The sequence below is a fragment of the Sciurus carolinensis genome, chromosome 14 (assembly GCF_902686445.1).
Source record: "Sciurus carolinensis chromosome 14, mSciCar1.2, whole genome shotgun sequence".
NCBI classification, from domain to species: Eukaryota; Metazoa; Chordata; class Mammalia; order Rodentia; family Sciuridae; genus Sciurus; species Sciurus carolinensis.
In genome coordinates this window covers 66,487,120-66,503,282 of record NC_062226.1, presented here as the reverse complement: position 1 = coordinate 66,503,282, position 16,163 = coordinate 66,487,120, and the positions used below count along the sequence as shown (strand labels likewise).

Sequence of the window (16,163 nt, the reverse complement as noted above, 5' to 3'; positions counted from 1 at the left end):
TGCATCCATTTACAGAAAAACACATGCAATAATACATCTACAAACCTAGTTACCAAATTAAAAGAAGAAGAAAGTAAGCTACAACAGTGTATTCATCTTTAGGTCCCAGTTATATGACCTTATGTACTTTCCATACTGCTAAAATAGAGAAAATGTACATCAGCAGCAAGAACAAGAAGAAAAAAACTTCTTAGAAGAGAAAAATCATATACAAAACAAAACAACCCCAGCAAGTCTTCTAAGACAAGATACATAAAATAAGTAAGCAGTAGCTATAATTTCTTCTTTTTTCAGATTGTAGGTATTTTTCTTCATTTTAGAAATAAAAGAATTCTTAAAAATCTATAATAAGCTTATCACCTAGAGATAGTTTTTATTCCAATATCATGTTAGTCCTTCCTTTATTCCTATTTCCAAATGTATTTATAAACAAAAGAACTAAATAGTCTCACCATCCAGATACAACCCTTACTTAAACCAAAAAATTCAACTGCATCAATAGTGTGCAGTTACTGTAAACATCAGTGTTCCTAACTTGTGAATATGACATACTTAGATGTCTGTATTCTGACAACAGGTATGAAATGAATGCATCCAGAGGAACATCACACAAATAATGCTCAGGTTACTTAGGAAATGATTCAGTCTGAATGTTATCAATTCTAACTTGGAAAAAGGAAACTTCCAAGAAAATGCAAAGTTTCTCACAATGATGTTGACATTTATTTCTTATGTTACAATAGCTTACAAACAACTATGGAAAGCAAAGATAAGGTCAAAAGATGAGCAGGGTGAAAATGGTACAACACATCTCATCCTTATGGTTATAACTTCAGTGATGACCTCCCTCAATGACAAAATATTAGTTGATAGTTTCTAATGATATAAAATAACTCAAACATACTCTTTTATTTATTGGTTCTTTTTAGTTATATATGACAGCACAATCCATTTTGACATAATTATACAAGCATGGAATATATCTTGTTCTAATTCAGAACTCAGTACCTCTCCTTCCCCTTCCTTCTCCCATCACCTGCTCTCTTTTCTCTATTGATCCCTTTGTCATTTACCAACAGTTATTTCTTTTAATTAATTTCTTGTGGATGTACATATGGTGAGATGCACTGTGGTATATTTTTATATGTACATAGGAAAGTTATGTCACACTTTCAAACATACTCTTTTATTAAATGGAAAAATCTTCTGGGAAGTTTTTTTTTCACTCAGGGCCATACCAGGAGACAATAAAAGGGGTGCTAGAAGTATCATTTATGAAAAATTTAATGTTTTTCTGGTTTTCTTCTTCTTACAGAATTAGAGTGGTAAAGACACTTTGTGAGGCAAGTACCATTCTGTTTTAGCAGACTTGAATGACTGTATCCTCATTTCATTTAGGGAAGTTTCTTGTTCTCATTTATTTTTTAATTAGATTTTAGTTGTCTTTTTTTAATTATGAAATTTTATACACTAACAGAATATCCGAAAACTTTGATTCTTAAGTTTAAGTTAGTGAAGTTTGGAATTCACTGAATTTAAACAAAATTATTAAGGAATCTGAATTGTTTACCCTGGAGAAAGGAAAAAAGAATATTTCCTATAGACTTCAACTTACTAAGTTTCCACGTGAGTTTATAAAGTAATTATGATACTTGTCCAGCTGTGCTTATAATGTTCCTTTGTCCTATATAGCATCTAGTATTAAAGACATGAATACAAAGGACAAGTGAGGAAAAATGACATATATTCCTCTTAGACTGTAAGTTTTCAGAGGACAGATGCTATGCCACAATCCACCTGTACACAGTGCTTAGCAAGCCTGTAATCTATAAGCAAAATTATCTGCTTCTTTAAGAAGATAGCATTTTCATAGTATCATATACAGTGGATGTGTCTATGAGAAGGAAATATTATATTTTTAATATGCAGTCAAAATCACAATTATAATTAATGTATGATGATGCTTAATAAGATTGGGAAGCACTAATGAGAGGTCTACTACATTATGTAGGAGATGGAAGAGATGGAAAATGCATCAAGGCCAGCTTACAAGGAAAGAAGGAGATAAATTGACAAATCCAGGAGAAATATACTGGTCAGTACTTTTAAAAAAGGTCTTACATAGTGGGAATGAAGGGAAAAACAGAGAAAATAAAGTCAGAATTAGGAAATGAGTGTGTTTCATTATAATGGTAAGAGTAGGGGTAGAAAGGTGTATAGTGGATTGAAAGACAGGCACAGATATATACTGTGTGGATCTGTCCTTGGTGCAATGGAACTGCTGTAAGCTGGAACCTTATATTGTGACTTTTTTGTGACTTCGGGGACAAAGTTTAAAGAGGTTTATGTCATAAAGAATGACACCACAAAGGGCAGGAGCATGCATTAGTGTGAGCCTGAAATTATGGAAGAGCTTCTAGATAATGCTAACTTTTGCCTTTCCTGCTTTATTAAGTAATGAATCACACAGTGGCACATCCATAGTTTACTGCTTGGCACTGGATTAGTGCTTGCAAGGAATCCCCAGAAACCAGAAATATTGGACTGAGAGGGGATGAATGTTCATCTGCTTGATTCTCTAAGAAAAATACTGTATCTCCTACCAAGATCTCAGAGGTTCGAGTCTTCCCAGAACATGAGGGAGTTTAACAGGGAATCCAGAACAACCATATTAAAAATAGGTTAAACAAATACCTGTGACTGCTGATTCTTCTTGGCAGAAACGGTTATAGATAATCTATAGGTCATTCTGAACCTTTATTACACATCAATATCTAAGTAGCTTTCTAAAAAATTCAAATGTCTAGGCTCACTCAAGACCTACCCAATAAAATCTTTGAGAATGGGGCTTAGGAACAGGTATTACATGCATCTGAGATATTTTCTAGGCAGCATGCACAGTCCTAGTCCATAGGAGTCTCTTGTCCCAATATGGATTCCTTCAACCCAATGTTGTAGAAAAAGATCCATTAACACTAGAGAACAGCCAATTTTCAAAAAATCAGTCATCAATTTTCTGTTTTCCCCATAAACTAAATTTGAAATATATGATAAATATCTTCAAATGGAGAATAAATGATCAAGAGAACATAGTTCATTTTATCATACCATCAGTTGACCTTAACATACACTTAAGAAATTTAATAAATATTTATTGAGCATTTACTATATGTTGGCACTATAAGTACATGGTTTTAAAAAGGTTCAGTACACATATTTTTCTAAGTTTTTAAATATTCTAATTTTAAATATTCTAAACATGATAATTCTGTATTATTTAATTCTGGCTGAAGTTCAACTGAACTTTTAGCATTGAAACATAAACATAACTTTTGGTTTCCTGCCTCTTTGCACTCTTCACCAATCACCATAAATATTAAATTGTAAAAACCAGGGAAGCTTTCTATTGAAAACAAACAATGTTGTTTGTCTGTGTTGAATTCCTTAAAAAGATGAACTTTTCATTATTTAAAAGTATTACCATTCCTTTACCCCCATTTATTTTACAAAATCATGCTCTTGAGTTATGTGTGCTTTTGATAAAGACCTACACTGCATCAAAGGAAGAAACAGCTTCTGGTTTCAAAATTAGTAAGAGGCAAATGATCATTTTAACAGCTTTGCAACTCCATGGGCAATCAGAACTAAGTTGTTAATGATTAAGAAATGAAAGAAACTCTAATGCTTTAATAGCTGAGTATATGCATGAAACCTGTCACTAACACAAAAAAACTAGGGAAATTATTAGGAATCTTCCCTCATGGGGTTATCCATAGATGTTATTTAGGACATGGACATTTGCAACTCTACTGTAATTGTAATATTCTGTCAATAATCTCACAAACGAGGATACTGAAACAGTTCACTGGAAGACAAAGAGTAGAATATATTTTACCATCATATTCAACCAACAGTACCAAGTAGAAGAACATTCAATAAACTAAATGAAGTATTTGGAAAAGTCCTTTCAAAGCAGATGAAAAATGCACATGCAAAATATGAACTGTACATATGAGAGTCATTATTATGTTTGTAATTCCTGAAAGTACATGATCACTAATTTGCATAAACAAAAATGTTGAGCTGACAATCTGGGCAAGAGTCTAGAAAAGCGTAGCTTTTAAACCTCTTTGGAAAATCTTTCCAGAAAGTCATTAGATTACCTGATGTCTAAAGTGAACCAAGAGATATAAACATGAATGGATAAGAAAAAATTATCACTACAAGAAGAGATTCATTCTTGCAGAATAGTAACTGACTCTTTGATGCCACACTAAAATGTATCTTTAAGTCACTGAAATGACTTCTAATAGCAATCTTGCTGATTCAATGGGATTCTATTCTGTCTCCTCAATTCTTGTTGGTAACTTTCAGAGTATGTCTCTTCATTAGTTCTACATTTATAATGGGGCAAAGAGAGAAGGAAAAATTAAGCTTAAATGTATTAACTGCAGTAGCAAAAGGAGGTTGAAGACAATGGATAAAATGAAATAAGTGAGCCACAGGAATGGATTATTCATTCATTCAGTGAACATTCAGAGAGCAATGACAATGTGTTCAGTGCTATTATAGGTGCTGAGGAAGCAATGTTGGAAGAGGCAGACATAATTCCTTGATCTTATGAATTTCTTTATTGTGTCCTCTTAGCACAGGTAATTTACAGTTAACTCTCTAGAATAAATATACTCTTACTGAAAATATATATGCATGTCACTTCTTTTACCTACAGTTGGCCTGTGACAGTTTAGATCTAGGAATGTCCCCCAAAAAACTCATGTGTAAAACAATGCAAAAATGTTAGAGGTGAAATCATTAAAGATTATGAGAGTTTATAACCTCAGTGGATTAATCCATTTGATGAATTAGTAATTTGAATAGACTAGTAGGTGTCAAATATAGCCAGGTGGGGCATGGCCTGGAGGAAGTAGGTCACTGGGGGTGTGCTCTTGGGGAATTATATCTTGTCCCTGGCCCCACATGCTCTATGTGTTCTCTCTCTCTCTTTCTCCCTCTCTATTCCCTGCTCCCTCCTCCCTTCTGGGCTGCCATGAGGTAAGCAGCTTTCCTATGCCATGTCCTTCCACCATGATGTTCTGTCTCACCTTAGGCCCAGAGCAATAGTATCCTATGACCTTGGACTGAACCTCTGAAATTGTGAGTTCAAAATAAACCTTTACTTCTCTAAGTTGTTCCTGTCAAGTATTTTGGTCATAGCAATGAGAAGCTGAATAACACATGGCTCTTTCTGTTAAACAGATTCCAGAGTGATACCCCTCCCCAACTTCTTTATTTGGAGAATGACAATCTGGCTCTACCTGATGCCAGGAAATAGAAATAAACTAAATTTAAAAAAGGTGTCTGAATCTCTATCTAGGAAAAAATACATTAGTGAGCTTTTTTGCATGCAGACAAATTAAGTGGACCTAGTTTCCTTATCAGTAAATAACAAAATAACTGCCAATGAGATCATACATACAAAGTGCTTACTGAATAACATTTAAATGTTCAATAAATACTTAATAGGAGAATAAGTGGTGACTGTTACTATTATCAAACTTTATACAAATTACTATAGTTTGATAATTACTGAGTTGTGATTATTTATAATTCTCCTGTCATCAATGGAAAATATGGCCATTACAACATGGAGTACCACAGTGCATACTGAACATTAAATACTTAAGTGCCAAGATTTCTTATTTGTCTCTCAAGCCAAATGCACAGGCACCAGATCATCACACTGAAGATGCTTGCCACCCTCAGCTGCCTCAGAGCAATTTCCGAGCCCTAGATAATTAGCTCTGTGATGACCCCAGGGAACCCATGATCCAGAAAAAGAATTAAAAACTATTAACATTAATCATAGCTGAAAATGAAAAGCCAAGCAGTATAAAGAAACAGAAGCCAAACTTGCCCAACAGTGCCAGACTGCATTTTCCTCCAAGGCACCAGAATATTCCTAAAGAGTTTTCTCTAGTACATATAATAATGATAAATAATAAATCCTTCTTCTCTCCTGTGTAAATGCATATATTCATAGCCAAGCAAAAAGGAGTTTTGCTATAACATCTTTTCATAAGACTTCTCTTATCTTCCCCTTCAGTGCCACAAAACTTTGTTCTTTCACAGAATGAATTCCTGTGAAGAGACCATGCAAACAGGTAGGAGGTGGAACATTTTCTAACTTAATTGAAACATACTCATTCAAATGTGTTTTCTCCCTCTATTTTTCATGAAAAAATATTATAAGTGTATGTTTCTGTAAGGATTATATTACCTCTCTGACAAGAAGACTGGGTTCTTGTCTAGGTTGTTACATGATTTTGGATAAGTTATCTCCCTTTATGGACTTCTATTGCCTTATAAAGAGGATGGACTGAGGGTTGGGGATACAGCTCTTTGGTAGAGGACTTGTCTACCATGCAGGAGGATCTGGGTTTGATTTCTAGCACCACAAAAAAAAAAAAAAAAAAAAAAAAAAAAAAAGCAGGTTGGACTAAGCCATCTCTTCTTTCAGATTCTAGCATTCTAGAATCCTGTGCCATTTATTTTAGATGTGATGCACATATTCTAATGCAAAGTGACAGTTGATATGTACTTGTTGAAGAAATGATAAATGCAGTTTTATATTTTGAGAACAGCTAATGGAAATCAAACACAGACAAGCACATTATCAAAAACACTTGACTTCATTCCACCATTTTTGCTAGGAGGATTTGGAAGAATAACTAAAATATATGTGCCAATATTCTTTATGTACTTCTTTTAAATATTAAAAAGAAACTGTAACAACATTTTTACTTAGTTTGTCGAGCTGAAAATTACTGATACCCTTTTCGGTCTCTGATAACCTAAATTAATGTTCTCTAAATTAGAGAAAGCAAATTAGTCCATTAGTGAATCTCCTTAAGAATTTAGGATTACCTCATTTAAATGCAAATGTTGTTTTTATAAGAGTTATTTTCAAAAGAAGGCATTAAAAATTACACATTCTTTCTCTTGATTATCCGCAATGCCACCAATGTAAAGCATTTATTACAGACTAGACTGTAGTCACTAGAGTCTTACTCTAAGGGCTTACTAGAGTACCTGGGTCCATTTGTCCCCCACTGAATATCCATAAGCTGCTATAATGAATAACTCAAAAGTTAACAGAAGATCCTGTCTACTTATATTCCTTCTTGCAAGTTATCATATTCCAATCAAGTGGGGCCTTAATCTGCTCCTTTATTTAGGTAAATGGTTTGAGGATGGATTTATCTTTTCAAGTATGTGAAACTACAGGCTTTGTGACATCTGCTTTTCAGTCAGAAGCACTCTCCATTTATTTCCAGACTCATGGCTGTGTTCCATGATTTGCAGATAAGTGGAAATATCAAATCTTGACCCTATCAAATCTTCAAATAAAATACTGCATATAAAGGAACTAAAGATAATATACAACTGTATAAAATAATAATTATTATCCCTAAAAGTACTTTACCTCCAAATTCATTAGAAAATTTAAGAATTGAACACCTGAATTTTCATTATAAGAACACATGAAATATGTGAATGTATAAGATGGAAGATGTGCACACATGGATATAGGCAATAATAATGAAGGTATTTAAACAATTTGAATATTCTGCCATATTAAATACCAGTACCTGCTATAAAATATTTTAAACCTTTCACATGTCATTTGTATTTTAACAAGAATGTAGAAGTTTCTCCTTATATAAATTTTAATACATTCAACAGAATCACTTCACTTTTGAAATCATTAATTTTTAATTGTTTAAGCCATAAGACAAATGATACAATAAGTTCTTTTCTCATCATGTTAAACAAATATGTTTAACATCCAGATGCAAGGAGAGAAACTCTCTTCTGTCCAAGTACTTCTACACAGTGAAGTGACTGGCTTCAGTTGAGGCCTATTCAGGTTGTCAGTGAAGAGTCTCCTTCAGTAAGACAACTGAAGCTTCCCACTCATCCCAATAAAGAAGCCTGGGCAGTTGGCAATGCTAACACTGCAATCATTCATCAAGACACAATTTCAAGAACAACTATCTACAATATAAAACTTGCATCATCAAAAGCACCAATAATTTAAGGTTCAGAAGCTAACACTCCTATTTCACAAGAAAGCATTTGCTATAAGAAATTCAAGTTGGTAGAATTTATTAATATTACTGGGAATTTAATGCCACTTCATAAATACGCCCATATTGCACCTGTTTCTAAAAGCAGTTATGGAGGTGCTAAGGTTTTCATGGCTCCTTAATCTTGATAGCTCTGGAACGTTTCATAGGAGATCTTAGAAACTGTATCTTCTCTCGCATATTTTAGGCATTTTATAAAGAATGTTCTATGAAAACCTCCATTTCATGAAAGCTTACTAGATTAGTTTATAGTTAAGTCATAGGAAGAAGTAGGTTTTAGCTCTCTTAGGTATAATTTATCAAGTTTTGCTCATAATTAATTTAAGTATGTTATTTCTGAATCAAGCTTTATTTTTATTTCACCATCAGCCACACTGTGTAGTGCTGCTGTGCATGAGAACATCAGCAAGTAAAAGCTGTAGATGCTGCTACTAGTAAGTAAGAGAAAAAGTATAACCCAAAACAGTAAGAGTTTATTATAACACATTCGAACTCTATCTCAAACTATATAAGGTACTACTCTATGATTTATTCTGTTAATTACTTTTGGACTCCTTCTTAATATATTTCACTGGCTATACATTAAAAACAAAATTGAGAATCTGTGAATTAAAAATCTAAAACCCTTGAGATACCTTTATATAAAATCAATCTTGAACTGAGTCTGTAGGCTAGAATACATACACTGGAAATTATGACTTGTCTTAAAACCACTTAACAAGTGTCCTTACCTCCAGTCTCTTCCCATTAAATATGTCTTGCCCCAAATCAAAAAGTCATCTCTCTAGAAAAAATCAAAGTTCAATTGTTTTGCTTCAAAGCCTTAAAAAGCTTCAAAGCTATGTTCTGCACAAAGAACAGACTTATTAGCTTTTTATACAACTATATCCCTTAATAAACGATCCAAACTGCTTTCTAAACTACATTTCCCAGTAAGTTTTTCAGTTATCTCCTCAATGATCCCTCTGCAATATCAACCTCACTAAATCATGGGCCATTTACCATAGGCACCATAGACTTTATCTCTAGGTGATTTTGTTTACATGTTTCCTCTGTCTGAATATTCCTCTTTTTCTGACTCCTCTTGGTCTCTAATCAAGAGCACTTTCTCTATGGAGTTTCCCAATCTTCCCTCTCCAGAGTTTCCTGAAAATTACTTTGTAGTTTGTAGTTCCTTATCAAAGTTGTATTTTAAACATTTCTCAAATTGCATTCCTTTTGCCCTCCCATTTCCCCATACAACTCCAATTATAATGTTTTAAGGTCTGAAAAGGTAGGAACTGTGTCTTATCCTCTGCATGCAGTGCCTAGTGCACAAAAGAGACTCAATATTTGCTGATTAAATAGATGAAGGACGACTGTGTGATATATTCTTTTTCCAGCAGTGTCTTAAAACTAGTGCTTCTGACTAGTACTAGTATGAATGTGGAGATCTAGCCAAGGCAACTAATCAATGCAGGTTAATGGATTAGGATTTAAGCAGAGGTCTCCTTTTTCTACCAAATACTATATGCTGAATTGAAAAGGAAAATCATAACTACAGGCATGGCTGAGTGATGCTGGTAAAGAGGGAGGAAGGGGCATTTTTGTTTGTTTGTTTTTTTGTTTTTATTTATTCTAAATTTTGACTTTAGTCACATGGGACTGACACGAAGGCCCTTGGCTGAGCAATAGGATTATAGGCTTATGCAAATAAATCATTTCTGGGATTCATCTGAAAAACAAGGCTGCCAATGGTTTGATTGTCATAAGGTTGTGAGACCAGACTAGAATGAGGTATTGTTCAATTCTAAGATATATGATCCTATTATTCATCCATCCGTCCATCCAATCATCCATTCATGAATGCTTGAGATCTCTTATAATTCTAATATCTGCAATTTTATCTTTATAAAATCTGGATTCAAAGAAAGTGTTAAAGTACCAAACATTCTGCAAGAATTCATACTTGGTCAAAAGGAATGATATGCAGAACAGCAAGTCAAAAGCTCATAATACTGAAACAAGTTTCTCCTGCTGCTATTTGCTTAGGTGTGCTCCTGTGTTCTATGTTTCATTTCCTTGTCTGAACAGTTTTGGAGGCTTGGATGTTACACTAAGAGGGGCCAAAAAGGTGGAAGGATAAATATTTTTTTAAATATGGAAAATAAACAGAAACATTAAAATTCTAAATCATATTTAAGAATCATCCGTAATGAAAGTTTGTCAACAGCAGCAACGTTCGTGTTCTATTGTTCAGAAAAAGGTGACCTAAGCAACTAAGAAACACAGAGCTTTGACATATCAATGATAACTCCAGAGTCTACCTTTGCTTCTGTTGCATGGGTTGTTGTCTCATAGCCATATACTGCATGTCTTCTTGCAGACGATTAAGAGGAGAATCTGGCTTGACACGAATTCCATAGTAATGGTACTTGGAGTTTCCTCTTTATAAAAGAACAACATTGGAAACACAAAAGTCAGTCAAACCAATATCAACCAAACAGAACTGTCCATTTAACTTCACTTTTTGAAAAATCAAGTAAAAGCAGCATATTAATCTTATATATTTGTGACTTATCTTTCCTTAATACCTATTTTATTTTTATAGTGAGAACATATGAAGGTGAGTCAATCAGTTCAAGGCCATAAGATAAATGTTTTCTTATAAACATTAACAAGTGTTAGTCAAATAGTTCATTTTTATTTTATTTTCAAATTAATATTTTAAATGTAGATAATGGTAGGAAAAACAGTTTTGACCAACAAAAATTCATTAATAGGATAAAGGACTCTGAATAGGATAAAGGACTGTACATAAATATGAGTTTGTAAAGTGGCTATACAGAACAAAGAATTCTACAGACGTGGATAAGTTCTACATTTTTCTCTTATTTTAGGTATGATGAAATACTTATTGTTATAAGATGTTGTAGTGAAACCTTTTAGTATTTTGAAACTTAAAAAGGATGAAGATACTTTTTACTTTTAATCACATTTATTAGTCTCTGTTTTTATGGATTTATATCAGTTTTGTAGGCTGAATAAGATATGTCACAACAGATACAGGGAAATTTTTCTGTGGAAAGTGGCAACTTTCCACCTGGAATAAAAAATGTCACAATTTCCCCATATCATGAGAAAGACCATGTTTGCTATTAGAAATGGCAAGTTTTGCTCTGAATGGAATTTGCAAATTCTTGCAAAAATAACATTTTAAATATGTAAATTCTTGCCAAGAGAAAATAGTTTTCACAAGTCTATATATAGCAAGACATCAGTGCTCTTTCCCAATTTTTTCTTTCATTTAGAAAAGAAATGCAAGAGGAATGTGGATTAAATAGTTTTTATAAAATAGAGTAGAATTTTACTTCCAAGATTAGCATATATTATATGAACCCTATACATTGAAGAGACATTAAAATCATATTATATAAATAATATTGCTAGTTTAAAAAATGTCATTTGAATACCTGCACTCTTTCAGCAAAATAAAAACGAACACTTAATGCCTACAAAGAAAGTCCTTCCACTTGCAGAGATCTTGCTCTCCAAAATCCAATGGCAGAGCTAAAAACACCACAAACAATTTGTAGTGTTTTCCCATACAAATTGAAGGACAATAGGTAGTACAGGTAGAGGTAGAAGGCATTAGTCATGGGGGGAAATTGCAAAGTAAAATGATGTTTCTCTTGGAAACAGTTTTTGGGAAGGAGTTTCATTTCTTTTAATTCCACTGGGAAGGATTTGGAGAGTGAAGTACATCCATAGTCAGTCTTGCTGAAACTTGACTTTGAGATGGGATCTAACAAAAAGTACCTTTTATTTGCCTTTATTTACAAACACAGTGATTTCATTTACTTCTTGTTTACTTAGATCTCCAACTTAAGAAAAGATGTGGTCTGATACATAAAGTTCACTTTTTTCTTTCTCTAAAAAATATCTGATTTAGTTTGCCTCATGATTTGTACTGACTATTTATTGGATTAGGAGTAGAAAATAAATGTCATAGTACTGGGGTTGTAGTTCAGTGGTACAGCGTTTGCCTAGCATGCTTGATGCACTGGGTTTGATTCCACCACACGCATAAATTTAAAAAAAAAGGTTCCATTGACAACTAAAAACAAATTAAAAAAAGAAGAAAGAAAAGAAAAGAAATGCCATAGAAGGAAGAATCTCTAAGACTTCACCCTATACCAGTACTGTCTGTCAGTTTCCCTACATTACAGTTCTCATCTTCATAACACCTCATTTGTTTAAGTCCCCACCCCACGTCTGCATAGTATTTATTTTCTCCTCATTCTTGTAAGCTTTGCTTTCCAACTCAAAATTGCAAACGCGGAATACAATTTCAAAAGGAATAGAGACATAATTGTTGGGGGTTGGGGAACATCAGAAAGTAAAAGCGGCAATATTGTAAAATGTACTTACAGAATATGGATTCTACTCATTCACAAACCCAAACAACCCCAATTTTGTCCCTTTCTATTTTAAAGATATGTTTCAAGGTTTGAATGCAGCCTCAAAATAGGATCCATTGAAATCCTTTTCAGTAACAAAAGCAGCACAATAATACAGCTATTAGAATGTTGAATAAAGCCCAGTTTCAAAATATTGGCACCATATATGTAACTACTGAGCTATCAGCTAGGAGATAGTGGGTTAGGTCCCCAAATAATGATTTTCCTCATTTTGTTAAAAAAAAAAATACTAAAGAAACAAAAAGCTTTTTTCAAGGGAATGAAAACTAGTTCCTTTAGTCTGAATAGACAATCATGTTCTACAGTTTAAAATACTACCTTTTGAAGTGTGAGTAGAAGAAAATGTATTTATGAGAGAACTGAACCTCCAGCAATCTGAAAGTTATACAATTACTTAAAATGCAACATAATGAAATATTTCAGATTTCAAACACAACCTTGTAAATCTTATAAAACGGACAAAGTGCCAAGGTTCAGGACACACTACCCTAAACTATGGTACTTTGGCAGGAGAAAACAGAAGAAGCCATAGAAAGTAGAATAAATCCTCCTGAAGTGGAAAACCTAGAACTTCCTTTGAAATAGGTCATAACACCCTTTTTAGTATAAATGTATAATTAAGTTAATTAATTACTAAGGTACTTTTATTTTACTAAACTATTTGGTAAATTCTTTACAAAATTTTCTGAGGTTATGATTTATAAGTAATTAAAGGTATATCACCTATGTTATACGGTATAGCATCTCTATGTTGAATATTTTTTAAACAATTCTGTACGATTTACAAAGTCAAAAGCATTCATATCCTTCTGCCTAAATATGTGAGATACTTATTTTCAATATAGAAACTACGGAAAGACAAAAACAAACTTTGCAGTTTTAAGTATTCTTTTTGTCACCTTTTGATTAGTAAAAATAGTCATTTATTTCTAAACAAAGGAAACTGAAGAGTGCTTCTTTTCCCATTTACTATGTCACTTTATCATTGCAAGTCTTGCATTAACAGCTAATTTTTTTTTTTTTTTTTTTTTTTGTACCAGGAATTGAACCCAGGGGCACTTAATCATCGAGCTACATCCTCAGCCCTTTTAATTTTTTTATTTTACGATAGGGTCTTGCTAAGTTGCTTAGGGCCTCTCTAAATTGCTGAGGCTCGTTTTGAACTTGCGATTTTCCTGCCTCAGACTCCTGAGTCACTAGGATTACAGGCATGCGCCACTGCACCCAGCTATAGTTAATTTCTATGTAGGCTGAGAAGCAAATGTTCTCAAAGCTTTGCTCACTCAATGTTTAAGACAACACATCATTCTGGCTTGGTAGTATTCAGAGACTCCTTTTCCTACAGATTTTACATATTGAGCTTATTCTATATCTTTTCACTTATGTATTTCCTATATCAAGTACTTTTGCTCAAACAATACACAAAATTGCTATAATTTGAAAGGAGAGGTTAGTTTATGACCTTATTTTTCAGTACTAACCTAGTGCCCCAATCTCCTAGTTCGCAGCCCCATAAAAATTGACCTTATTAGTTTTCCAAAAGAGGCAGCATTGACAGGGTCCAGTTTGTGTTCTTGACAGTGTCGAAGGTAGTGGTTATACAGAGTGCTTCTGGGAAGGCTCACTCCTTCTGCTGTCTCGTAATTGTCCAACAGCCACTGGAGCTAGTAGAAATTAAAACACAGCAAACAAAGAAGTCACACATTTTGCCAAAATTTCTACAATACCACTGCAAAACACAATACACAAAACTACTTGGGGGTTTTTCATTAAATCTAAGAGTAAACGCAGAAATTCAAAGTCTGGCGTGATCATGCTTAAAAAAACCTCCAGAAACATTATAAATAGTTGAACATCATTATTCATCTTAAACAATATCCTCTTCTTCAATTAGTCAAGCATATAGAGAGACATATTAGTTTTCCCAGTATTGACTGTAATTCTGTAGACAAATATTTCTTCAGGGAATTCAAACAATAGAGTTAACAATTATAAATAAAATTTATAACTGTTATAGAACAAAACATGTTACTAAGTCTGCTGGCATGGTACCTAATGTGTCTTTCATGTTGGTTTGTTATACTACATGAACAGCAAGCTGCCTTGTATGGGGTTTTATATTAAGGTTCTATTCCTTTTTAGAGAATTATAATTTACTTATATCAAGGTACCACTAGATAATAAAATAACAACACTGTCTAATGGGATGAATTCTATAAACAGAAAGAACAAAATTTGTTCATTCTTTCCCAAAAGGGAAAGAAACTCATGAGACATTGGCAAAAAACTTATATATAATGAAAAAGAATCAGTTTTATGACTATATGAGTTTTTCTATCCCAACCTGTTTTTTCATAATTTTAGAAGGCACATGACAATGACAGTAAATCAATATTTTCAACCTGTATTTCACATTTTAAAGTTGTGTTACCCTGTATTTTTTGAAAAATTATCTTTAATGTATAGAATGTACACAATTTTTAGAAAATCTAATCCAGTAAAATATTATTGAATTTCAACTTCAGCAAAATTATATTTTTCATTGGTTTATTTATTTTCATACAAAAGGAGAAATGAAATAGACTTAAAGGATTTTTCTTAAAGTCACACATTTTCTCAATGCCTGAGTATGGTTTTCAACTCAGGTTTCCTCATTAACCTAGAATAACAGTTCCATGAAAGCAGAAAATACTTCCTATTACTGTATCAACAAAATTTCCATGACACAAATAAGAGGTAAAAGAATTAATTAACATGAAATCTTATTTAAACAAAATTATGGAAGTAAAATAATGCATTTATTTAGCACCAATGATAAGTCAGGCAATGGATGCTGGGCATCCATGATAAAAAGATGGATTTAATCTCACTTATCCTGTAGAAATTTAGAGTCAAATATTATAAATGATGACATGAACATTTAAGTAAGTTAAGCATTTCTCCAACTGAGAACCTGAACTTTCAGACTTTTAAGAAAAATTATTAAAAATATTTTCAGTATTGCTTTTAACCTGACAAGTGAATTTTCAGAACCATATTAACTACAAATATTCCTACATGGTGCTTATATAATTAAATGTATGTCATTAAACTTTTATTAATTGTTGGCTTAGAAAATGTAGACACTGAGTCTACAGAATATTCTATTCAGAGAGACTTCAAGTTCTCTATGGAACATATGCATATGAATATGTACACTTAAACATACGTATTAGTTCTGTAACATATACAACCCTCCAATGTAAGACTCTAAAAGATTATACACAATAAACTTTCATGTTTCTATTGACAGAATAACATTCCAAGTCAAAAAGAAGTCTTTTCATATAAATCATCTGTAATCATGATGTCAACACACAAAACTTCCCAGAATCACTTAAACATGAGTTTTGAGCATTCTAAATGACAGATAAACTATATTCACTATACATATTCATTTAGTGTAAGAGACAGAAGGTAACCTGATTAGGAAATTAAGTTAAAGACTTGAACCAGAATTCTGTTTATAACATGGGCCAGCATGTCTCTTGTTTTGTGTTGTTGTTGTTTTGTTTTT

General features: G+C 32.9%; 1 protein-coding gene across 1 annotated transcript in view; it reads right to left on the bottom strand.

Moving 5' to 3' along the window:
* Positions 1 to 16,163, bottom strand: part of Rfx3 (regulatory factor X3) — a 287,161-nt gene that overhangs the window by 57,696 nt on the left and 213,302 nt on the right. The window contains exons 6-7 of the mRNA XM_047524971.1: positions 14,132 to 14,271; positions 10,454 to 10,573 (exon numbers count right to left, since the gene is read on the bottom strand). Coding sequence (XP_047380927.1) covers positions 10,454 to 10,573; positions 14,132 to 14,271 — 260 coding nt within the window. The remainder of the gene's footprint in view (positions 1 to 10,453; positions 10,574 to 14,131; positions 14,272 to 16,163) is intronic.